Genomic DNA, 25,885 nt, shown 5'->3' with positions numbered 1-25,885 from the left:
TGTGATGAAAACATGAGTCTGAGATGCTATAGAGGTAATATATTTAATTATAAAATACACATTCAAAGCTCTATCTAGAGAAGCTAATTCAGCTCAATGTTTTTTCTATATACAGTAATCATTTGAAAAAAGGTTAAGTCACAACAAACATCAATTGACAAATAAGGCAAAGACTAAAATCGGTACAGTCTGGTCCATTATTGGTCATATTCAATATTAAAGTTGATCATAGGCACACAAGAGTACATTTACAAAGGAATGTTGAATATTTCATAGTGTCTTTCTCACATACTGGATATTAAATGCTGTTTATACAGTATACAACAGTAATAAAAAAAACTACCCTTCACCCCGCCAACAACCAAAATGATGTAATCTTCTTGCAAAAGCCCTGAGAGATCTGATCCATTTAATCCTATCATGCTGATCAGCTGAAAGCAGTTCTGTTGTAATGGACCGTAGCAGCCACAGGGGAGTGGTCTCCAGTGCGTGGGGGGAGAAGGAGACAGGGAGGAGGGGGAGATAATAACGCAGCAGAGAGGAGCGGCGGTCCGCCCTGGCCAGGGCCGGCCGGGTCAGCCGGTCTCATCGATGGGCCGTCGGCAGTACGGACAGCAGTTGTGCTGCAGGACCAGGAGCTCGTAGTCCTCGCTGTGAAACATCTGTGGGAATATTACATTACATTTATTTGGCAGACGCTTTTATCCAAAGCGACGCACAGTAAGTGCATACTGAAGGTCATTGGAACAGCTACAAAACAGGTCTGATAAGGTACAATACTCATTTTGTAACAGCTATACGTAGCCATGAACACATTAAGTCCAGTTCACACAGTAAACATTACTCTCTGACCTAACCTATGCTAAGTCAAACTAGGAGGCATGACAAGCTACAACATCACGAGTACAATACAAGTACATGTAACATGAAAGTGGCACAGGAGGTACATGAGGCGGTCACAAGGAGAGGAAATGGGAGGTGAGGAAACAGACAGCGCAGAGAAAACAGGACACAGCTCTGGGGGAAGAGGAAACCAGAAACACTTAAAGGAAAAAGGAAGCAACGCAGAATGTAAAACAGGTACAGGGGAGGGAAGCGGACCCAGCGCAGAGCTTCAAGGGGAAAGTACCCCAGAAATGTTATGAATAGTAACAATGACATCAGAATCTCAGCTGGACATTGAAAGGCATGTCCCTGCACTGCTGAACCTAAAGAGCCACTGGAAGAAACCAATGCCCCAGAGCTGTGATGGGAACACTGTGCTTTAGGATGTCAACCCAAGGTCCTGACTCACTGCGGTGATTAAAGATCCTATGCCAATCCTCAGAGACAAATGGGTAAAACCTCAGTACCCAGTGTCCTGGCTCAAATCCCAATCTGGTTCTGTCAATCTGGCCATCTACTCATCTCCAAGGGCTGAATAAATCCCTCCCTCTCTACCTCAGTCAGTAATATGGCTGCCATTTATCAGCAAGATGGGCGCTATAACTCATTATGATTCGCTACAATATCAATAACCATGGATATGCATAGAAATGTATTAACTGCCAATTATTCACAAAAAGCATATTTCCAGTTGAGCCAGCTCATGAAGATTCAGATGCTTAACACCAGATTTCACACAAATCACATTTTTGCAATTTCTCATCAAAGACATAGCACAGAGAGGCACAGTGAACCGCAAGGACAACACAGGAAACAGCGTTGATGAGACAGGAAATGCCACAGAGAACCCTGAATACAGCAAATAGAATATCTGCTAACAATCATCCGCTTACAGAAGACAGCAAATTTGATTTATTTTAAATAAAACTAAACAACTATTAATTATCTTCAACGTGTTGAGGGAAAAATCTACTTGCACATAGTCTTGCTGTCTTTCAGGGGCTGTAAAAAAATATATAGCATCAGGCCTTGAGGCAGCAGCTTTGATGCAGAGTTATGAGAGAGAGAGAGTGAGCTAGTCAGCGAGACACAGACAGAGAGACATAGAGAGACAGACAGACAGAGAGGCATAGAGACAGACAGACAGACAGACATAGAGAGACAGACAGACAGACAGAGTGACATAGAGTCAGACAGACAGACAGACAGACATAGAGAGACAGACAGACAGACAGAGTGACATAGAGTCAGACAGACAGACAGACAGACAGACATAGAGAGACAGACAGACAGACAGAGTGACATAGAGTCAGACAGACAGACAGACAGAGAGGCATAGAGACAGACAGTCAGACAGAGAGACATAGAGACAGACAGACAGACAGAGAGGCATAGAGACAGACAGACAGAGAGACATAGAGAGACAGACAGACAGACAGAGTGACATAGAGTTAGACAGACAGACAGAGAGGCATAGAGACAGACAGACAGACAGAGAGGCATAGAGACAGACAGTCAGACAGAGAGGCATAGAGACAGACAGACAGAGGCATAGAGACAGACAGACAGACAGAGAGACAGAGACAGACAGACAGACAGAGAGGCATAGAGACAGACAGACAGACAGAGAGGCATAGAGACAGAGAGACATAGAGACAGACAGACAGACAGAGAGACATAGAAACAGACAGACAGACAGACAGAGAGGCATAGAGACAGACAGACAGACAGAGAGGCATAGAGACAGACAGACAGACAGACAGACAGACATAGAGGCAGACAGACGGTGCGGTACCCGGAAGCAGGAGGGGCACATGGTGATGCTGACGTCGGGCAGTAGGGAGCGGTAGTACTGCCAGCTGAGGGGTTTGGGCCAGCGCTTGATCAGAACGTCCCGGCGGCTCATGGACCGCAGCACCGCCCTGCTCACCACCACCGGCACAAACTCAGAGCCGCCTTGCTGTGAACACGCAACACACAAAGGACAACGAGCTATCAAAACCTGGCTGTGAACACGCAACACACAAAGGACAACCAGGTATCAAAACCTGGCTGTGAACACGCAACACACAAAGGACAACCAGGTATCAAAACCTGGCTGTGAACACGCAACACACAAAGGACAACCAGGTATCAAAACCTGGCTGTGAACACGCAACACAAAGGACAGTGAGGTATCAATGCAGTCATCTTAGGACAGTCAGTAATAACAAGGGAGATAACTCCTTAGGTTTGTACATAATTACAGTATTCCAGTCTTTGGGAGCAGTTGGGAGAAAATAGCCCTTGGTAACTACAGTTGTGCGCATTTAAAAATGTTTTATATAACTCCAAAAGAGAGATTGCCTTCCTGTCCATCTCACCTCGAAGCTGAGCTTGGCCATGAAGGGGTCCTCTTCTGGATCATCTGCACCGTCATCCAGCTTCAGGGACTGGGATTCTAACAGCAATATGAGATCACTTTCAAAAGGTAGAAGATGAAATAAAACATTTCTCATTTGTATAATTGTCTATATGAAACTTACATAAGGGATAGGCAGATGCACATTAAAGCTTTCGCAAGATGAACATAGTTCTGCTTTTTCAGGTCAAACTCTCCTCTGGCTACGCAGAGACAATGGGATGAAAATGTTTGTAATTACTGGTTGATGTTTTCCGTGTAATTTAATATATTGTTCAAAACAAAGCAGAAGACTCATTACTTTGGTAATTACAGGAGAGTGTACAACCCCTTGGTGCTGATATAAAGTGCCGCTCAATTGTAATCAATGTGCCTATATAAAGCAGCATAATTACTTTTCTGAAAAGTGAATTATTTACTGAAAAAATTACAGGGATGCCGATGAGCTCATAATGATAAGGTAGCACAGTGTTTTGTGTTTAGAGGAATCTAAAAACAATCAAATATGTTGTGTCTAAAATGTTGATTTGAGAAGAGCAGTTTTTAAAGAATGATCAAGGCAGTGAGATGGCCTATAGCTGCCATACATCATGCAGCTTTGATAAACCTTATTCAGTACCAATAAAAGCCATTTGGAAACTATTTTCAAACAGATCATTACATACTCATATTTATGAAATACTGTCTCTAAAAAGCCTTATGCTTTTGCAGAACTTCTGTGCAGTAGGTCTGGATGCTTTGAATATTCAAGATTCAAACACTGACAGTGTAGGAAGTTAACTACGATTTCACTGGCTTTTCCCTATTTTATTATTTTATGTTACTTCTTATTCTATCCCATTTTGTTTTATTCCAATTTTATTTTATTTTTCTTTCATTTTATTCTATCCCATTTTATTTGTTTATATTGTGTCTATTTTGTGCTATATTGTTTTAGTCTATATTTTCTTGTTTTAACTGTTTATTATTATTATTTCCTTGGTGTGAAGCACTTTTGGCTGCTACCGCTGTATGAAAGGTGCTATATAAATAAAGTTTATTATTATTATTATTATTTTTTTATTTTTTAACATCAAGAATTCAGCAAAACATGTTGTTTTTTGTAAAATGTTATGGATATGAACATTATCACCCATGACATATCAATATGGGGCTTGAAGAGAAATATTTTGTGGAAAGTCAAGTATTTAAATTATACCAAGGAAACGTATGTGCGGTGTACGCCAACAAGACTGTCCTTAAATGGCTGCTTGCTAATGTTCAACCGAATAATTTCCTTGAGTTTAATTTTTTCAGAGAGCACCCCTCGGTGCCCTTGAGGGCAGGGAATCTAATCCCGGGGGCTAAAAGGTTTGTATCATTAGGACTAGTGGAAAGAGCCACAGTAAACCTATTAACTCTGAAGGCTAAGATGACTTAGGGGTGAAAGCTTACCACGCTTAAGTGAATCAGTGCCAGGAGAACCAAAAACACCCTCTCACAGTCGAGAGGGTGAGAGGGCGGGAAGAGGGGAGGCCTGGTGCACAGGAAGTCAGAGACACAGAGCCTCAAAAGAGCCCCTGAGAGCCCCTGAGAGCCATGCTGAGGGACCTGGGATCTGCATTCACCCCCCCCCCCCACCCCAAACGCCCACACCATCACACTTTCTCTTTCCACGAGACAGAGAACCCCTCACACCCCCCCCCCCAAACGCCCACACCATCACACTTTCTCTTTCCGATAGACAGAGAACCCCTCACAACCCCCCCCCACTCCACCCCCCGGCACACATACTTTAGACACAAGACCGCTCTCTGCCCTGCCGATCACAGCGCATGAGGTCAAAGCATGAGTGGGTGTTGTTGCATTCTGAACACTGTGTCACGAGGCTGGTTTAACATCCACAGGAAGCTAGCTGGGCCCGACCCCTCCTCTACAGGCCTCAGTGACCATTCACAGAGCCCTGTTTGCTGAGGCACTCCGGGCACTTGAACTCTGGCTGGGCGCGAGGGCATCGGTGCTGTGAGAGCTGACTGTTTTGTTGCTGCGCTGCGGGGCTTGAATGGCGGCCTCAGGTCTCAGAACCGATACCTCCAGAGCTCATCTCCTGCCACCTGGCTCCTTTCCTGTCCACAGGCGGGACCTCCAAGTCAATGAGCGACACCGCCTCCTCGTCACTGATGCCCTCCTCCAGATAGAACTCCACCAGGGGAAGGACCTCTGCAGAAACAAACGCACAATCAGTACCCCGTGCCCCACAAAGCACTCACTGTACCGTGCGCAGGTACAATGCAGATGCCTCTTCTTAGCCTTGCAACACCGCTGAAAGCAAGTACTGTGGTTCCCGCACCTCTGAACGATAAGCCGCTCCACAGCAGCACAGAAGCACGCTTGAGAGGGCAGAAAACAGGCTTCGGCCTGGCCTCCCGCCAGCACTGCTTCACGACCACTTCACCGTCCTCAGTGCACGAGCACTCGGTATGATTTATTAATACCCTGAGAAGCTGTTCATCACCTAGTAGTAGCCCGTATTCCCCTGGCGAAGGCTGACGGGTGTGCATATATTTATGGAATTACACAACTGTATAAGAGCCCTGCACTCACAAACCATCCCTGCCTGAGGCCACCATCACTGTGGAAGCTCATAGGTGGTGCAGAGAGGGTTTACAGAGGAACTTCAATTAATGCGTGATATCCTCCGCCTATAGATTCTCAGGGGATGTTAATCCAGTCCCCTGGCTGTGACAAATTCCTCCTAAAATTCATAAAATGGACTCCTCCCCGTAATCACAGTCTTCCCAACCCACGGTCGGTCTCCTCCCTCCCCCTCTGAACCATGGCTTGACTCCTCCCACACCCGCCGTTCGGGCTCCGCTCATTATAACTGACTGCTCTCGTCCCAGAGCTCATCTCCCCACAGACCCGCCTCTTTCAGTCATTTTCACTTCTGTCTGCTCCCAGCTGCTAGAGTAACATCTGTTCACGGATACCTTCTGTCCTCAAAGAGCCCTTCAATAAGACCACCCCACAATTTAACATACATTCTGTACAGCCTGAAATGCTATATATTCACGTTAACTGGGGGGGGGGGTGAAGGTTTTTGACACAAACAATGCCAAGTCACTCATATTCTAAGACCATATTGTCTAGATCTATTTGCAAATGTTTTTTTTTCCATTTAGAAGTCTTCATTATTGTCAGGGCTATGATTTACGCATCTACAAAATACGGTCTTCATTCGTGCAATTATCTAATGCAATTAAATCTCACCTAAATGGCTACCTGCCAAACAAATAATTGCAAACTACAATTGTAATCAAGAGTGAGTGTGTGCAGAGCCGTAAGGGGCATCTTTCCCTGGCTCTACCTACCATAGGAGGAGGCTGAGAAGATGAAGGGCTGCCTGCAGTTGATGCACACATTGCCCTGGTTGTTCAGCAGGGGGTTGTTGGTGGAGCAGCGATAACACATTGGAACAAGGTCCTGTGGAGCAAAAAAAACCACACACACACACGCATACACACAGACACGCACGCACGCACGCACGCACACACACACACACACACACACAGTAACACAGCGGTAAACATAACAGACTAGTTACACTTCCAAACACACATACAGGCTAACTTGGAGATTTGCAAGCTTACCTGCACATACTCAGACACAGAAACAGAGTGTTTAATCACAGTGACACAGTGACAGTGAAAGGTGCCATTTCATTAATTCAGAACACCCTGTGCTAATTTTTCATCTTTCATATTCACAGGTATGATGGGAAAGATACAAGCCTAATAACACAGGATTCATGAAATCGGAACTCAAATCTTCCATCCAGTGCATTTATAGTTAGTTAAGTCAGTGAAGAACGTGAAGTGGCTCTCGTCCAAGTGCATGCTGGGTGGCGGACGGGGGTGTGGGCCCACCTCGCTGTCGTGGAAGGGCTTGGAGCGCACGGTCAGGCTGCCCAGCTCGATGGACTCCTGGAAGCAGGCAGGGATGCGCAGGCCCTGCAGCTTCTCGTAGGCGTGGCGCGCCAGCTTGAACGCGCCCAGGGCCTTGCTCTGCTTGGCCAGGGCGTACAGCGTGTTTCTGGAGCCCGGTCAAGGAGGGCACCGCTCAACCAAAGCCAATGGCACGGACTTTACGCAACTGTACAGTTATCCCATTTCCTTCCCCTGTAAAGGACCACAACCGCGTGCACGCGCGTACCGTGACCGGGAACTGAGGACCGTGAGCCCCTTTCCACACAGGCTTTTCTCATGAAGAGACCCTTCTGAATATAACGCGAGGTCAATCACTAGCAGCTGCTATGTTAAATGCCATTACTGCATTAGCTAAAAAAGCAATCTCAATTCATCCAGCCCAATCCTTGTTGTGATTGTAAATACCATCACTTGTCCCTTTATGCTTATGTTATGTTTATAGTTACAACAATTATAGAATGTTAATTAAAATCATCAACAGAAGGCCTAGGAAGGAAATAAATGAAGAGATCAAAGTTTGAGAGACTCCCGGTTTAAAGGGCCAGCTGTTGTGCTTTGTTTCTGAAGGCCTTGGCTTCCTCTCCTTGTTATTGCCGGTTTCAGGACAGCATTCCTGAGAGAAGTAATCAAGGCTTTGTTTTGGTTGCCGAAGATGTGCCTCTTCCTGGCATCTTCCTCTCCATCTCCTTGCCCTGTTTGAGCCAGCAGCCTTACACCACATCTTTCCCCAGAGGGATTATCGATCCATCCACCAAAATTTTATTTTCACAGCAGATTTCACAAGGAAACTATCCCACCACGTTTCACAGTACAGCCCTGTCCAACCCTTTAAAAGCGAGCCAGAGGCGACAGTCGCAAGGAAAATCTTGGGAGGACCCAGACTCAGTACGGGGAGCCATCCACTTCTGGCCAGCTCGAAACAGGTATCGCCATTATTCAGCCTGGACTGTACGGGTCAAGCATGAAGACTAACAGTACCATGTAGGCACCAGTTTATCTAAAATAACAGGCTGGAATAATAGTGACTAATGAGGAATTTGGACTAATGAGGACACATGCGTAATTAAACTAATTATTCTAATTGATTCAATAATTAAAACAATTCATGTAGCTATGTATTTGTATGACCTGTTGTTGCTTTGGTGACAATATCAATTGCAGTGCACCAAGTACATATAAACCAGTAGTTTCCTTGGTAACAGAGTGTCTGAACAGGGAGTTTTCCAATCACAGAAGGATACACTTTGGAGATGCCTAGTGGCACATCTTTGGTGAGGTTGTGCAGGAGGAACCTGGAGATGTTGAAGAGGGTTTCTGGAAGATGAGAACTGAAAGGTTCATCCTGAAAAAAATACAGAAACACTCATGTAGTAGCAGGAGCACGTTTTGAACACTTTTGAACATGGGTGGGGTCCATTTTCCACCAGCACATCACAACCTAAAAATTAACTTTGAGCACCAAGACATACACACAGCTGTGTGCACAGGACAAAACGTGTGTGATCATACACTGGAGTGGAAACGAACGCACATGTAAGTTATATACTTCCTGTTCTGGAATCAATCACAGGAATTCCTGTTTGGGGCTGTGACAAGAGCACTGTAAAACAAAAATAGAGGAGGGAGGCAGACAGGCTCCAGGAGCAGAGTGTGCCAGGCAGGAAGTCAGAGGGCAGGCTAAGGGTTCCTGGTAGCAGCCCTGGAGGTAGTGGAGGACTTGACCATGTAATTGGATACAGTGGCAAGCATGGTAAAGATTTCACTCTAACACTAAACTGAGTGCCAAACGCCTCAGTCTAACACCGGATGGAGAGGTAACCATGAACAATCCTAGCCGTATAATGCTGAATAGAATAATGGTTAATGTGGTAAACGTGCACCACAGAGCACTGGTTGGATTGGTCAGCATGGTAAAAACCTCACCGTGTAACGCTGAACAGAATGGTAAACGTGGTAAAGCTCAGCCAAGTGCTGGAAGCTGTGAAACTTCTTCAGCATCTCTTCTTTCTTCATCTCATCTTCTGCGACACAAAAAATACAAACAGCACAATCAAAGGAGTAAACATGGTCACCATATTCTGCCAAACAATCAGGAGTAAAGGGAAAAATCTGGAAAACAGAACACAGCAACAAACACACAGCAACAAACCCAAACAAAGAAGGTTTTTTGACAAGCATTCACATAAACACTCATCATTCATAAGCATTCACATAAACACAGCGTTAGCATCATTCGTTGGACACTGGAGCCAGGGGCGCTACCTCGGGCGATGTCCAGACACTGCATGGACAGCATCCAGTAGTAGTAAGCCGCGTCATTGAACCTGCTCTCCACCACTGCATTGTGGGTCAGCTGCTCCAGCACCTTGACTGCCTCACCCTGCCGGCCTGCTTTGTGGAATGCTGGGGGAAGGAGATGCATAATTGGGTGCCATGGCATGGTACCACATTGTGAGTAATTACAATGTTATAAATTCATTGCTCTTCATCATGCTGAGGCCAGCTCCGGTGTCTGGAAGCTGTGGGGCCGGGTCGGGGTTTCATTCCAGCCAGCCTCCCTGATACCAAGTCTGCCATCCATTCATCAGCCAAAACACCACAGGAATGTTAAAACATCCATTACAAATCAAGCAACGCTGCTGCCAAGCTTTTTTACAACCTCCATAAAGCATGTACAGCTCTGGTTCTCCACGTCATATATTTGTGTCAAAGACAATTCGTCATTTAATTATGTATATATACATACACGTGTGTTTGTGTGTGTGCGTGCGTGCGTGTGTGTGTATAAGAAATCTCACTTTTTACTTTTAACACAGTCATTCACGCAAGTTTACCATAGTCCTTTAGTAGGTACTAAAAGAGCCCATTTCAGAAATGCTAATGCTATTTGCAGGGGGGGAAACCTAACCCTCTTGTGTTCGAAGCAGTACGAATGCCCAAATTAACAACAGGCCTGATAAATAACCCTGCCAGTGACCTGTCTTGACTGCGTTTGCTTTAGGTCAGGATATATTAGCGGCAAATATTTGTTCGTGCAGGGAGGAGGATAAAGTGGAGGCAGCTGCAGCTTATTAAAGCGAGCCCACAGTAACGATGATAAATTTCTGCTGCAGACTGATCCCCATAATTCGGAGGTGTAATTATTGCACGCTGCGCGCTCTGAGGAATTACTGTCACTGCGGGCAGGTGAGGGAGGGCAGGGGGCGGAAGGCAGATGTGAAGTCAATTATAATCAGAAAGCAAAGAAAACGAAAAGTGCTGCTATGGATCAGAATCACAATCAGTAATATTTAGTCTGCTACAGTAAGGAAGGACGGGAACCCAAACATATGTGTTCTAATCCCAATTACAGCTGCTGTAATTGAAACAATCACACAGGACAGCCCTGCAGTGGGAGACTGTGCTGTTCAGAGCATGGTGAGCATGTGTATGTGGGCTGCAGCTGGCCAGGCAGTGGGGAGCTGATGGCTTCAACAGGAAACTCACCTTTCTGTGCTTCCTCAAAGCGGTCGTTCTCAGCCAGCCACTGGGCATAGGGCACGTAGACGTCATCCCTGAACTGAGTGTGCTTCTCCACCAACTCGAAGGCCTGCATGGAGCGGGGTCACAGCAGGGTCACTCTGGGGTCTGTCCCTGTTGGACCATCTCAAACTCCCAGTCCTGCACAGGCTACACCACTCTCAGGGATGGCAAAATGTCATTTTATTACTCAGACAACTGGGAAAGGTGGGAGTAGAGTTATACATGTGGGGCTGTGTACGGAAATAGATGATTACACGCACCAGTCCTTCAGTCACACATGACTCATCCTGCCTGTCCAGCGTCTCTACAGCTAGATTTTTAAAAGATATGCATCCTTTTAATACTTTAATACACATCAAAACATGATTATTTTCCTCCACTGTCCTGGCAATATTAAAGTGCTGCTCTCAGTTCAAATTGGAATCGGAAAGACAGCAAGAGCCTATTGACCAGCTTTGATTGCAATATAAACACTCAGTAAACAATGGATTCCTAATGAATGGGGAAAATGAAATGGTGTCAGTTTCAGATAAATTAAATAGTCTCATTTTATATATTACACGTTTCACATAAGCAAAAATTAAGATGCTTTCACTAATGTCACATTTGTTCAGAACTCATTTAAGCACTTGGAATGTGTTTAGAAAAAGTAGCATTTCTTCATCTCCTGTTGTACTCAGTTACGCAGATGGTGAGACTGATTGAGAGCAGCCCTAGTAATAGCGTTCTTGTGTGTTATTGATATTGATGATGCTCATATTAACTAACCACAATCCATGTTTCAAGGAAATAATCACAACTGACTTCTCTACAGCCAGTCTGATTATGGTGCAAGAATGCAATGATTAAACTGCATAGCTTTGGTGTTTATGGAATTAATGATCTGCTTCTGATTTATGAAATCAGGACACAAATGAGCAGAGTAAATAAAGATTCAACCACTTCCTGTGTTGGAACAGAAGCGTAATTCACAGTAAGGATTCCTTTGGGTGAACTACCACTGTACAGGTGGCCAATAGCACCATTGCCAGGTATGTTCTGCAGGTAAGCAGATCATGGGGTGCGACTCTATATGAAAACAACACAGGGTATGCAGTGCAGATGAGGATTCCATGGTGTCTAGTGCAGGTGAGACAGATGTGAGTGTATACTGAAACTCCTCTGGGTATGCCCTTCAGGGGAGGAACTGGGACAGGTGTGAGTGGGAACTCCTCGGGGTGTGTTCTACAGCTGGGTAGATCGGCAGGTCTAGTAGATGGCAGATGGCAGACAGGAGATCCTGACCTCATCCCAGTGGCAGGCGTCCACATGCAGAAGGACCAGGGCTCGCAGGTCGCCCATCTTAGAGTAGGTTTCCGCTGCGTAGCCGTGATGCTTCAGCTTCTTGAAGTAGGAGGCGCACTTGGCCAGCGGCTCCCGCTCTGCCTTGTCCAGTTTCCGCGCGATGTCAATCAACCTGCAGCGACACGAAGGGCCTCAGGGGGGCAGTGTGGGGGCACAACAATTACCAATTCAGCCATGGGGCAACACATCCTGTGAAGTAATAAGAAGCCTGTAACGTATAGAAGTGTTGAATACTGCCTATTGAAAATACTCATGGCTGGCACACATCTGCAAAGTAGATCCATGATCACTTTAAAAAAGCAGCAGTGGAGGAGCCTGTATATAGGGCCAAGATACCTTTCATGTAAACAGCAGTCACGTTAAAATCAGCTGCCAGTTTTTACTGAAGGCCTGCAGATCTTTTCATTATTACAGGCCCATATCATATAGTTTTTACCTCTTGCTGATAGATGCATGTTTCCAGCTTTCATATTTTACTGGACAACTGTTTCAGGACAGGGCAAAGCTATACCTGTAAGTTAAGGCATTTTCTCAATTCTATCTTAGGTCTCAGAACTAAGATTAACCACAACCACGAGGACACCAGTCAGTTTAAAATCTGGTGTATGTAAGTAATAAGAATCACTGTAAGTGTACCACTCCAAATACACATTGTTTACCACTCAGGCCAAAAACAAATGTGAAAATTTTTTACCAGGTGTTACACCTTACTCCAACAAATATTTTAGTAATGTACACTCCTAATTAAAAATCAAGTATTAATTTCATTACATTCACATTTAACATTATTTAATATTACAAATTAATATTTAACATTGCTTGCTGGTACATATACAACACCTGACGTGTGAAACTGCAAATATGTCTAGGTAAGCCAGCTTGCACATTAAAGATGTGAATTAGGGAATGTGCGTCTTTTTATGTCTTTCACATAGTATAATGGCAGAATTATTTGGTACTATGCAGCATTGAGACATATACCATCTGTATAACAGTCATTATAAAGCTACTAGGCAGTCTAACTGCAAAAATCACTGATGAAATCACTGAGGATCAGCATACACATTGCTGCACCATACCACACAGGGGCCATGATGCTTTTAAGTCCTTCATTTTCAATCTAATTATTTACTTTCTACATAAAAACATTATTCATACCTACTGACCATGTCACATAAAACTCCTTTAAAAGAATCCAACCTACCTACTCAGTTTCCTGGATTAATAGGAAACACATGTCCTTCTAATTGCCTGCATCCTCTCCCCAGCACAGCAATTGTTTTAAGAATCTAGACTCAGGTCTCAGTTTAAACAGTAGAACTTATTTACAATTCATTATAATAATCTCAAAAATGTTTATCAGACGTCTACTGAGGACATTGTAGCTTTACAAATTTTCATACTAAAACAGAAAAAATGAGAATGAACTCTTCTTTTTTCTTGATCTGTCCCTTCAAAATTAAACTGCATACAAGCCATATATGCCCAAGGAGTTAAAGTGCAGAACTGGGAACCTGGCCTATGTCACTGTGCCGTCCTAAGGATGTAAACAGCACTCATTCCTGGCTAAGCAGGCACTGTTAGGTGACATCAGACGTGCGAGAGAACACATTCACTGACAGACTAATAGTAGTAGAAACCAAACAACGCTGTAAACACTGCAGAGATAACATCCCAACGAGCGGCAGCGCCAAGTCAAACACAGCGCTGCTGTGTGGGAGACTGCGCGTTTTCACTGCCGCGCTGCCATTCGGCCGAGATTGAAAGATCCCAACATGACAGATCCCAACAATGAGGAGCGGCGAGTCAGGAAGCCGGTCTGCACAGAGGCCTGATAGGGAGTCTTATCCCGACCCGCACATCCCGCCCGGGTACCGGCCCTCTTTCCCATGACTCAAACATGGCCTCGGACCAACAGCTCCATGTGGGAAACGGGGGGAACACGCAGGCAGCGGAGTACGCTGCTCCTGCCAGCTGCTGCTCCTGGGACTCAGAGAGAACTTTAGAGATGGAGCAATTCAGATTACAGCACTCACTGCACGGTGAGGACACAATGAGGGCCTCAATTAGTGTCATCGTGTTCACATCCTCCCCCCCCCTCCCTTTTGGCATAAACCCAATATGTGATGAGCCCTGCTGCTGTACAGGAAGAATGGAGTGCAAGTGCGTGTGTGTGCGCGTGTGCGCGTGTGCACGTGTGTCTATGTGTGGGTGGGTGTGCGTGTATGCATGCGCAGAACACGTGTGTGTTTGTGTGTGTGCACATGTGTGCGCACACGCGCGTGTGTGTGAGTGTATGTCTGTGTGTGTGTGTACCTGTGTGCTGTGCGTTGTGTGTGCGTGTGCATGTGTTGCGTGACGTGTGTGTGCATGCGTGTGTGTGCCTGTGTGTGAGCGCTTGTGTGGGGAGGGGGGCTGGAGAGACGGTGAAGGAGAGCGAGAGACGGGGGGGGGGGGGGGGCACCCACATGTCCACCCAGCCGTGGTCCCCGATGATGTCGATGGCCTTCAGGTGCTCCCCAGCTGTCAGGTACATTTCGGCCGCGGCTCGCGGCTCGTTGATGTTCTTGGCCCAGTCGGCCTGCTTGCTCATCAGCATCTTGGTGTCCTTGGGGTCTGCAGAGCCCAGAAACTCCTGCGCACACACACACACACGCACACACACGCACACACACACGCACACACATGCACACCACACACACGCACGCACACACACACACACACGCACACCACACACACACACATACACACACGCACACGCACGCACGCACACACGCACGCACGCGCACGCACGCACACACACACACATACACGCACACGCACGCGTACACGCACGCGCACACGCACACGCACGCGCACACGCGCACACACGCACACCACACACACGCACGCACGCACGCACGCACGCACACACACACACACACACACGCGTGTGGGTCAGTGTCACAGGAGGGGCGAGGCCACGCAGCGAAGTGCAAACAGGCTCCGGCCTCCCTTCCAGCGCACACAAAACACAGGCCGTCTAACCAGATGGCTGCTCAGCCACAGAAAATATACAGTGGCAAGTACAAACACACACACAGAAAGACAGCAAAGAATCCATCCTGTGTCATCACTTCTACCACCATGAAGGCCCAGCGTATCAAAGACTGGTCATTCAATAGACAGACTCAACCGCAGTACGGCTCAACTTCAGATGACCCTTACTCAACGTGTTCTTACGTTAAACAAGAAAAAAAAAAAATCGCCTTCTAGCAATGCTAAAAGAAAAAAATTACTTCCCCCATTTAATTCGGAGATTAAATTACATACAGTTTTGAAAGCACTCTGCATGAAAGGATGCGAACACAGATAAGATAAAGAGACGGCACCAGATAAGCAATGGAGGTGCAGCCAAGAGACAGCTTAGAGGGGTTGTCCATGGACGCGAAGACAAGCACGGCGGCATGGGAGGGGCTGCCGACCTGGGGCACAGTGCCTCACCCTGGCAAACGCGCAGGTGTGAGTGGCTGGTGTACTCAAACACACGCAGGTGTGAGTGGCTGGTGTACTCAAACACACGCAGGTGTGAGTGGTTGGCATACTCAAACACACGCAGGTCTGTGTGGTGGGCATACTCAAACACACGCAGGTCTGTGTGGTTGGCATACTCAAACACACGCAGGTCTGTGTGGTGGGCATACTCAAACACACGCAGGTCTGTGTGGTTGGCATACTCAAACACACGCAGGTCTGTGTGGTTGGCATACTCAAACACACGCAGGTCTGTGTGGTGGGCATACTCAAACACACGCAGGTCTGTGTGGTGGGAATACTCAAACACACGCAGGTCTGTGTGATGCACAGCGCCTTACCTTGGCATACTCAAACATGCGCAGGTCTGTGTACATGCTGAGGGCACAGGGTTCGTTGCCAGTTTTCTTGTAGAGCTTGGCAGCCTCATGGAATTTCCCCTGGTTGGCAAACACGTCTGCCAGGAACAGCTCATTGTTACTCTCACCCCGCTTCTTCCTCTCCTGTAAATTCACGCCAGACACAAACACACACACAAAAACACACACACACAAACGCACGCACACACAAACGCACGCACACACACGAACACACACAAACACACACACACACGCAAACACAAACACATACACACAGTTATGTAGCACTGTTTCAGTTGTTGGTTCATTCTTCAATCTCTAATCTTCAAAGAACTTCAGAATCAAAGATTGTACAATTATGTTTTTCCACTGAAAGCTGTTCTGCCAGAGGCTAAAGTATCTTATCACACAACTAGTGATTGAAACCATGATTGCACGCATGCTTTTAAAGTGTTTTTTTCCCCTCCTGATTGGGTATGTGACCCTGAGACACTATGCTTTCATTTCAAAACTGAGGAGACTTGCAGGTCCACAGGGAGGAGCTTCATCAGTTCTCACAGGGAAGTCTTCCTCAATCACCATCAATTCAGCGTTCCTTCACTTAGTACACTGTGACTGCCATTAGAAGGTAAATCCCAAATTAAGGGTGTTGAGTCTGTTGATTGTTTTGTCCCATCTGGCTAAAATACACACAACTGGCCTCCACACACTAGGGCTTGGCAGTCATTTGACTCTCCCAAACTGATTAGATGATCCTGATTTTCCCTGAGTTCCCAGTGATTTCATTGGGCCCCTCCCCACCCTGGTCTCCACACCCCTGTTGGAAAAAGACCTCTAAACAGCTTTGAGGAAGGACAATGCCTGGGAATCTCCCCCACTGTTTTGGAAGTAAAGCTAGAAATCACTTCAACCAGGGGAATCATGCTTTCTGAGGTCATGTGAACATCTGTAACTCAAAACGGAAAAGGTTCCACTCAATTCCCACTCAAAGCGAGGCCGCTGTCCCACCGGCAGACATACAAATCATCACTATATTAATAAATGCTGTCAAAGGCCGAGTCCCTCCGATACCTTAGTTCTGTGCAGGTCAAGAGAAAAGTAATACCTTCCTCATGGAAAGCAAACTGAAATCAAAGCGACCCCTTACCTCAATGCTGTTTATGAGTTCCAGATAGCGCAAATCCCGAACGCGGATGAACGCCTGGGGGAAATGAAAATGGAAATATGATGGTGAAGTCCACAGAAGTAGATCCGATTTCACTCAGTTACATTCCCCTCTTACTACTCCTCTGATTATTTAAGGTCATTTTGATTCAAGGTGAAACCATGGAGTCTCTTGGCATGTTTCCCTCTGAGGAAACAAGCAAGCAAATCTATGCACATGCCAGTCAAGTGATTGAGTGAGCATGCCTGTGTGAGAAATAACTACAAAAAAACAGTTTTGCCATCTACTGGTGATAAATGGTAATGCTAAGATTTGGCAAATAGACAGCTGACACAGAAGTGTTACCAACAACACCTAAAACTCTGTTATTAACTAGGCTGCTCTGAATGCACAAGGATAGTATAAGTCCTTATCACTTCAGGAGGGTGGTACTTTGTGCTTTCACGTACTGCCTCCCAATGCACACACGGTGTAAGTGAAGCCATAAGAAGTCCTATGAGAGGGAAAAACCCCTCGTGCGAGAGACAGCCGGACCTTTTTGGCTGTGTCGAAATCCAGCCCCTCCAGCGCCTCTGTGGCCAGGTCCCTCCAGTCACTGTCTGTTACTCCCAGGCAGGCAATCTGATAGGCCTCTCTGAACATCTTCCTCTCCAGGTACTGGTACATGGGAGCCGACTGGGGAGGAGGGCGACCAGAGACTTTAGCTTCCGGGTCGACAGATTCAGACTGATTAATTTCTCATCGCTATCTGCCTAACATATCAATGATGATTCTCATATTTGAAGGGATTGGTTTCAAATGCAAAGAACGCAGTCACGCAGATGGGTATACATGTCATTTGTAACAACTTATCAACTACAAGCAGATTTACTGAAATCTTACATTAGAGGAGGAACATCTGTGTAATCGCATCAGTTATAATGTAACGAGGCTGTAAGTGAGGCTTACGATACGCAGTTTGGCATGTGAAGCATCAGAGGGTGCTCTGCACGTGCTGGGCAGAAGCAGCGCTTCCCTACGCTAGCAGGCCTGTACCTGGGGCACCTCCACAGCAGACATAGAGTACACGTGCAGGCAGAAGATCTTGGAGCCGTTGTAGCCCACCACGAAGCCCTGCAGCTTCTGCTGGTGCACGGGGAAGTTGCTGGCCTTGATGTTGAGGTAACCGCTGCCGGAGAAGCACAGCATGTCCTCACACTGGGTGTTCCAGGCCACACTGTTGGCGTTGGGCTCCTGTGAGGGAAGAGAACAGGGAGGGACTGGAAACCCGCAGCCCAGAGAGGGGACCACGACTGGCCTAGCCAAGGCAGGGCCACCGCTCCACTAAACAGAGTGAGGAGCACATCACTCTTCCATCTACCCGGCCCGGGGACCGCAGAAGGGCATTAGCAGGCGTGAGGTTTGGAACACTCTGCACTGCTCGTGTCAGTGGTGGTGAGAGACAGGCAGCAGGTGCAGTACGACCCGCGCACGCCGGCTCTCTCTCTCTCTGACCTGAAAGAGCAGCTCCTTGGTGCGGATGTCATACACCAGGCAGGTGTTGTGCTCGTCCACCACGGCCAGCTTACTCCGGGAAGCGCTCATGTCCAGGCAGCGCACGGAGGTGGACTGCTTCAGCAAGGTGATGGCAAAGGGGTTGTCCACAAAGATCTTCAGAATCTGCAGAACAGGAACATATGAATACGGCGTCATTACTCATTTCACGATTCTCAATATCTAAATGCATTCTGCAGCTGTGCTCGGGTGTCCACTGCAAACGTCCCTCCAAATGAGAAATAAAATATACTGCAATGCCTAAAAGGTCCTCTGGGAGATGACATAATGGTATCATACATACACAGGAAGGCTACAGAGCCGTTCTCAGAGACTTACAGCACCGTTCTTCAGGCCGACCAGAAGCCCTTCCCTGCCGGGTGGGCCGCCGATCACCTTGATGTAGCGGATGAGAGACTCCATCAGCCACTCCTTCTCCTTCACGCTGGTGAAGGACAGACACTGCAGCCTCTTCTCCTGCAACACAGGCACACAGCCCATCAGAGCCGCAGCACGGACGGGCCCAGCGCAGGCCTGGAGAACAGCAATCAGCCGCGGGGTGAAGAGAGGCACCGAGAGCACGCTGAAAATGCAGGTCTGAGGGTGACAGTCACAACCAGCTTTCTCCAAGCGACCGGATTCTGAATACACTCAAAGCCACAAGACGGGTCCTGAAGTGTCATAACAAACCCAGGCACTAGATGCGTGTGGTAAGGGTTTTTAATTTCAAATAAAGTCCCAGTTCCCAACTGAACAAAGAGGGAATATTCCAACAGCCCTTTCCTATCATGTGTCTCTCTAATCCTTAAAACAAAAAGCCATTTGTGGGAAATGGTGCATTCATATTTGGGGTCATGTCTTCCTGGGCCCATTTATGCTGTCAAAAGAACCAAAACCAAAAGCCACAAGACAGACTTGCCTATAAAACACTATGAAATTTACAGTGGTGTCATAGATACTTCTCACTGCGTCCTCAGAGACTCTTAAGGCTAGAAGAGGAGAGGAGTGAACAATGCACAAATTTGACAGCCGAGCAACAACAGGAACACCAAACTCTCATAGGAGTTTATGCAAAATTGAGCACATTGTCTGAAACATTTTTTACGCTCAATTTTCCCAACCCAGTTTGGAATGTGTAGTCATGTTTTTTGGCTCATTCCATCACTCTCCAACAGTCTCCATGAATTTTGGAGGTTAGCCAGCCACAGCTCCTTTTCACAGCACAGACCTTCAACCTTTCCCTGGCTCAGACTCTTACCTGGCACAGAATGATGTGCTGCGAGCAGACTACCAGCAGGTTGCACTCAAACCTCCTGCAGATCTTCTCCTTCACGCGGTAGTGCATGTCAGAGGAGTCATCCGAATAGAGCTCGTATATCAGGATCTTCTCTGGCAGCTGTATTGCAAGGCGGTTCCTGTAGATGGCGATCTTCTTCACCAGCTCTCTGCACTTAATCCTCACTGCAGACAGACATGATAGGAATGGTCAGCGCTGACACTTTCTGCACATCCTTGCATACAGAACACCAAAGGAGCCAGTGCTGACTGTGGCCAGAATTTCTGTGAGACTACAAAAAATTCACAACCAGCACAGGGGAGGGAAAGTTTCAAGGGACAGGACTGAAACATATTCAAGGCTTCTCTGATTAAATGGTTGCCTACAGTCTGAGAAAGAAGTAGTGGTCAACTAAATACAACAGTCATGTAAAATGTACCATCGGTCTTCTTAAACTTAAGTGGAAAACAAAGGCATTGAAAAATGTTACATTATACGGAGATGCATACTGAAGAGATATAGTATTTTATTTTCTTGAATTCAGAGCTGGCAGCATTTTATTCTTCAAAAATAAAATTTGTTAACATATAATATAATATTCTGGAATTTTGAGTATGGGCCAAGGGGTTTCAGTTCTCTAGCTCTGAAACACCCTTGACTGCAGTATGGAGCTAGATGGACAGGATAGGAAACAACTAAGAGGTTAGAACAGAGAGTAAGCGTGGCACAGTATATAAGGTTATACCCTTCTGCTCAGTGATGAGGTGCTGCACGATGACATCAGTCATGCTGTCTCTGTAAGCGTAGCGGTCCTTGTAGAGCCCGTGTACAGTGCTGAAGATGAGCTGGTAGAAGGCAATAGTCCCATCCTGGCACCCCAACACCTGGAGCAGACATCGCGCAACGACATTTTGAGAAGCTGTCAACGTTTTCACACAGCTTCATTTGCACAAGTTTAAAATTAGAAAACAAAAATAGCACTCCGTCATTATTTTATTAACACACTATTTGGCAACATGGTCTGACAACTCTGGGATTAAAAAGATGCAGAGCATCACTCTTGGTGAGACACTTCAGTTTCACATTATGATGTACCAAAGCAGTTGTGTTCACACAGACGAATCGCAGTTAGAACAGGAATTTCTCAAAATAGAACAGAAAGCGCAGAATCTATGGGAGAAAGTCAGACTGCTGTTTCTACTCGTTTCACATGGGGGGTGGGCAGTCATTCTGGGTACCCACCACATAGTTGGAGTCAGGTTTGACCCTGCAGGTCCACACCCAGGAATTCTGCTCTCCAACGGTACCCAAGCGAACCCCGTCTTTGGTGTACAGAGAGGCTTGCTTGTCAGAGCCACCCATAATGATGTACTCCCCCTTGGAGAAGTAGCTGACGCAGCAGGGATCATAATTCAGAGCCCGGTCCTTCCCAATCTGAGATCAGGGAGAACGAGTTCAGCACAGCATCACTATGGAAACCATTTCCGTTTGTAGGCTATGCACTGGCGGATCACAACTTTCAATCCAACTTTGCAGTCCCTTGAGTGCTTTAGAAAAAAATGAATGCTCTAAATGGACTCCGTTGTGCTTGCCCTTTGAGTCCCTTTGAGCTTCTCATGTAAGGTCTCTGCTGTACATCTGTTTCTGCTCACAGTGAAACATTGCACACAGGCATTCCAACTGGATTTTTCCCTAAACAAACAATTTTAAATCTCTATTTAAAGTACATTAACTCACAACAGCATAATCATTGGGCAAAAAATAAAAGGATATTTCAAGAATACATTCGTTATTTGGCATTGTGTTGTCAAACACAGACTTGTACACAGGCAGCCTGCTTTCCAAAAGAATTTAGTGGTTGATCTGCACTGGGATGACTGCACAGAACAGACATTTTATTTAAAGAACTGTAAACTCTCAGGAAATGGCACTGGCATGAAAACTGCAACATGATGAACAAAGTAAATACATTACAGTTATTTTATTACATAATTTGTCAAAACAAATGCCCATGTACAAAGCCAACAGTTTCACATTAGACAATATTGTACTGTATATAGTGCTGGATATCTGGTGAAGTATTACAGGTAAAGTAGAGAATCTTACACCTGGACACAGCTGTGGTTATGGGGGAGTGAGGTTTCATAAACTCAAAAGCAGCTGGAGTCATTAAGTGCCATCACTGTGACCTGAGTTTCTTTATAGAGAGCTGTATTGGTTCATCTAGTCAGTGAATGAGCACCTGCTAAGTGTCACCGATCACAAAGTTTCAGAATGCCACACTCTTAAATCACTATGACAACACAGTCTCTGTCCCCTAAGCATTGTGAAAGTCTGCTGCCTGTATAGGTAAAGCTCTTTCCCACAGTTACACAGCAAAAACAGGTCTGACTGTCCGTCCACATAATTACCTGCTTGCCACTGAGCTGATAAAAAGACAGACGTTGACCCCAGTCTGCAACAGCCAAGATGTCATTGTGTTCGTCCCTGTTTAGAACCAAAAACAAATCAGATCTTTCCCCATCCACTGCATCTGAGACTGACCACTTGAATAGCTGGAGCACAGCAGCACAGCCACCTCAGATTAGTCAGAAATGGCTCTATCTATACTACTACACTGCAGGACTGAGTATGAAGAGAGTGAGGAGAGTATTAACATTCACTACAATTCAAATTGAAATCTTACGGAAGCAACTCAGCAAAGGGTACAAATGGCCATTATGTTAAAATATTCTTCTCTGATACAATTAAATTATCAATACAACATTGTATATATCTGGAGCATTACCATAATCTAATTAAACATATCCAGAACTAGCTGTATGCTGAAAGCGTGAGTTTCAAACAATATAAGAAAATCTACTGTACTTTTGTGATCAAATACATGGTTCTAACTGAAACCATCACTAAATTTTAAGTGTTTCTAAAATATGACTTTGATCACTCCCTGGCCACAGAGTGGAACATTGTTTAGTATTTTATTATTAAAGTTCAATATTTTTATATTAACTAAATGGAAATCATGGACATAAAACTTGCTTTTGGTATTTAGTCAATAATTTTGCTAGCCAGTGTTTAAGCATCATGGTAACAAGTATGAATCATGTTGTACAGGCATTACAATCAAAGACTACCACAACACTAAAGTTATGACATCAGGGGAAGAACTGGGTGAGAAGAAAGCACTTAAATTGCCAAAAATGCCATATTTCAATAGCCAACTAGCTAGGCAATCTGCTTCACCTTATTGACATTTCTTTACAATAATCCTCTGGGTAATTCATAACATTAGTTATGAGAAAATTAGCTTTCTTTTTGGTCCTGCTATGGGAAGATAATGTGCCATCTGGAGGAGCTGCACCCTCTAACAGACTGTATTCTTCCACAGCCTTTATCCTCAGCATGCTCAACAGGCCAGCATCGACTATCTCCAAACCCTGCACTTACTGTTCTGAGAGAGCACCCCCTATTGAGCTACTCATTACCTAAAGCCCCATTAGTTCGCTGATTATGTAAAGATAACTTTGTTACTGAATTAAATTCTACTTTCTATAATTCAAATTCTACATGCTGGATGTTTTTTAAAATTGGCATTCCAATTCAATTAATGAATTGAACAATTCGCCCCAAACCTAATGAGAACGGCTGAAGAGGAGAAGTTGCTATGTTGCCCACCCAGGCTCACCATTTCCCCATCTAGGTGTACTGAAGAGATCAAATATTTTGAAGGGTACTTTTCGACGTACTTTGAAGGGTTCCAGGCAATGGACCAGATCGGAGAGGCGGAGCCTCCAGGGCGCTCAATCTTCACCTTCTCCTCCCCATTTTTGTTGCGGATGCTCACCACCCCATTCATCATCCCCAAGGCCAGATACTGCCCATCATTGGTCCACCTGCAATTACATGACCCCTGTGCTAAGTGGTATGTAACAGAGCAAGAGCCCAAATCCACAGCATACAGCATAAGTGTAATACATTCCATAATCAACCAATAACAATAATCACCACAATAGCAATAATACATTTAGTAATAAAGCTATAATAATAGATTTCCAACAAAAATATTAGAGTTTAAAAAACTACAAAATCAGAATGTTAAACATAAAGATGTGGCTTTAAACATATACACAAACGTACCCGCAGCATGTGATCTTGCTGCTGACTTTGTGCTTGGAAACAGACTTCTGCTCTGGGGACCAAAGGCCTGAAAATGAGTCAATACAGTACAATCAGACATCTTCACTGCGGTAGTTAAATTGAAGGTTTCTTAATAAACACAGTGGGTATGGTGCGGTCTTTCTGTCTCTTTCATGGAAACATGATTGGTGGAGTGAAAAGGAAGAACTGGCACAGAGGGTGACGGTGGTAATGTGATTCGATTAACAAACCTCAGCCACTTACCAAAATCACCAGATGAGCATGATGCCAGTTGGTGTGTGACCGGGTTATAAGCAACACACTGAATTGAGTCATTGTGCCTGGATCAGAAACATAGAGCAGTGAGTAAACATAGTGCCATCACAAATGTCAAAATATTTGGGGGACAAATTGACAGACAGAAAAGTTGGATCTGATATTTACTATAATTCACCATTTGACTGTGGTGTGATGTAACACAAAGTCTTCCGTGCATAATGCGTAGTATAATATGTGATGATCCAAAAAGACACACTCACGTGTATTTCAAAATGCCTTCAAGTTTGGAAGTCCAAATGATGATGCTTTTGTCCGCTGATCCTGAAGCAAATCTTTTCCCTTGAGAAATGCACACCAGCCATGTTAAATAAAAGACTTAATTTTTGGGACCATGAAGGATCTAGGAGTAGTACTGCGAACTCACCATCTTTGGCATAAGCCACACAGTAAACTGTGTCTTTGTGTCCTTTTAGGGGTTGTATAAGTGTTCCATCTGACGTGTCATATACCTAAAACAAGACTATGTTAAAGTGTGTTCCCATCATCCAGAAAATGAATGCATTCGGTTTCCACATGCTGAGACGTAACATATCACATTGTCCTGAAAATGTCAAAAACACTCATTTGTATGCCAAAACTAACACAAAAATCCGGAAAGTATAAGGAATTTTTGCTGTGATAGCACGTACCAGCACTCGGTTTCCTGCAGCTACTATGAGTTGAGTTCCGTCTGGCTTGAAAGCGAGGTCATAAATGCTGGGAGAAAGAGAGAGTACTGTGACTGATTATTTTGTTCACAGACTGTTTATACAGTATACTGTCCAAATTAAGTCACTGCGGGAGTAAAAATGAATAAATACATTTTTTTAAACAAGCAAACCAACTATTTTGGAAGTTGTGACTCAGTTTGTTCTTTCTCTTATTATGTCAAATGATTTAATAGAAGATCAAACGACACATAGCATGCAAAAGATCAAGAGTAAAATTATGTAAATAATGATGGCTATTTTAATTTGAGTATATAGCTTAAATATTCACGGTTCTCTACTTACATAACTAACGTCAGCAAGCTAACTTAGCAAATATTATGTTAGCACAACCAATGCAATTTTAAGTAACGTTAATACTGTAAGATGGAATGCACTATTTAATTCTATCTTCCAATTTGGACCGCTAACTAGCATTAGCTAACGTTAGCTAGCATGTGTTAAAAAAAGAATCACAGTTTACATAGTAACCACGGTTGCTACCCTTTGCCAATAGCAAGCTTCCCTGTAGCAACAGGCCAGAAAACGCACTACAACATATACGAAAGAAAACTAATAAGTTTCCTACCATTGCTCTACTTTGTCGCGGTCATGTACTTTATCTATCCATGTGGGCACCGCTCTCATAGTGGCTTTTTCTCGTTAAAACAGTATAATCCTCTCTGTTGTGCATGCACAGCCCCTAGCCATTTATTAATAACGTTACTTCAGACGTCAGCCAATGCTGGCTTCTGAGTAT

General features: G+C 45.1%; 1 protein-coding gene across 1 annotated transcript; it reads right to left on the bottom strand.

The window, feature by feature from the left end:
- Nucleotides 1–24: 24 nt before the first annotated feature.
- On the bottom strand, nucleotides 25–25,885 carry ift122 (intraflagellar transport 122 homolog (Chlamydomonas)). The gene is made up of 29 exons (XM_035382657.1): nucleotides 25,715–25,885; nucleotides 25,069–25,135; nucleotides 24,804–24,888; nucleotides 24,640–24,718; nucleotides 24,365–24,441; nucleotides 24,101–24,167; nucleotides 23,710–23,856; nucleotides 22,375–22,450; nucleotides 21,206–21,397; nucleotides 20,709–20,847; nucleotides 19,946–20,148; nucleotides 19,027–19,164; nucleotides 18,649–18,813; nucleotides 18,190–18,387; nucleotides 17,689–17,829; nucleotides 17,137–17,190; nucleotides 15,972–16,133; nucleotides 14,586–14,752; nucleotides 12,058–12,229; nucleotides 10,738–10,840; nucleotides 9,514–9,654; nucleotides 9,175–9,272; nucleotides 8,493–8,593; nucleotides 7,192–7,357; nucleotides 6,637–6,748; nucleotides 5,357–5,485; nucleotides 3,249–3,325; nucleotides 2,681–2,845; nucleotides 25–662 (listed from the first exon to the last, which is right to left on the bottom strand). Exons 1-29 carry the CDS (start codon nucleotides 25,771–25,773, stop codon nucleotides 576–578), a joined length of 3,567 nt encoding a protein of 1,188 aa, XP_035238548.1. The 5' UTR covers nucleotides 25,774–25,885; the 3' UTR covers nucleotides 25–575.

This window comes from Anguilla anguilla, chromosome 11, assembly GCF_013347855.1.
Source record: "Anguilla anguilla isolate fAngAng1 chromosome 11, fAngAng1.pri, whole genome shotgun sequence".
Lineage (NCBI taxonomy): Eukaryota > Metazoa > Chordata > Actinopteri > Anguilliformes > Anguillidae > Anguilla > Anguilla anguilla.
Note: the sequence above shows the minus strand (reverse complement) of the source record. Positions and strands in the feature narration are given on the sequence as shown.

Coding starts and splice junctions, on each gene's coding strand:
- ift122 (XM_035382657.1), bottom strand. CDS start 25,773: ATGAGAGCGGTGCCCACATGGATAGATAAAGTACATGACCGCGACAAA. Junction 24,889..25,068: donor CTGCAGGAAACCGAGTGCTG/GTACGTGCTATC, acceptor GTCTTGTTTTAG/GTATATGACACGTCAGATGG. Junction 20,149..20,708: donor CCTCATCACTGAGCAGAAGG/GTATAACCTTAT, acceptor GTCTGTCTGCAG/TGAGGATTAAGTGCAGAGAG.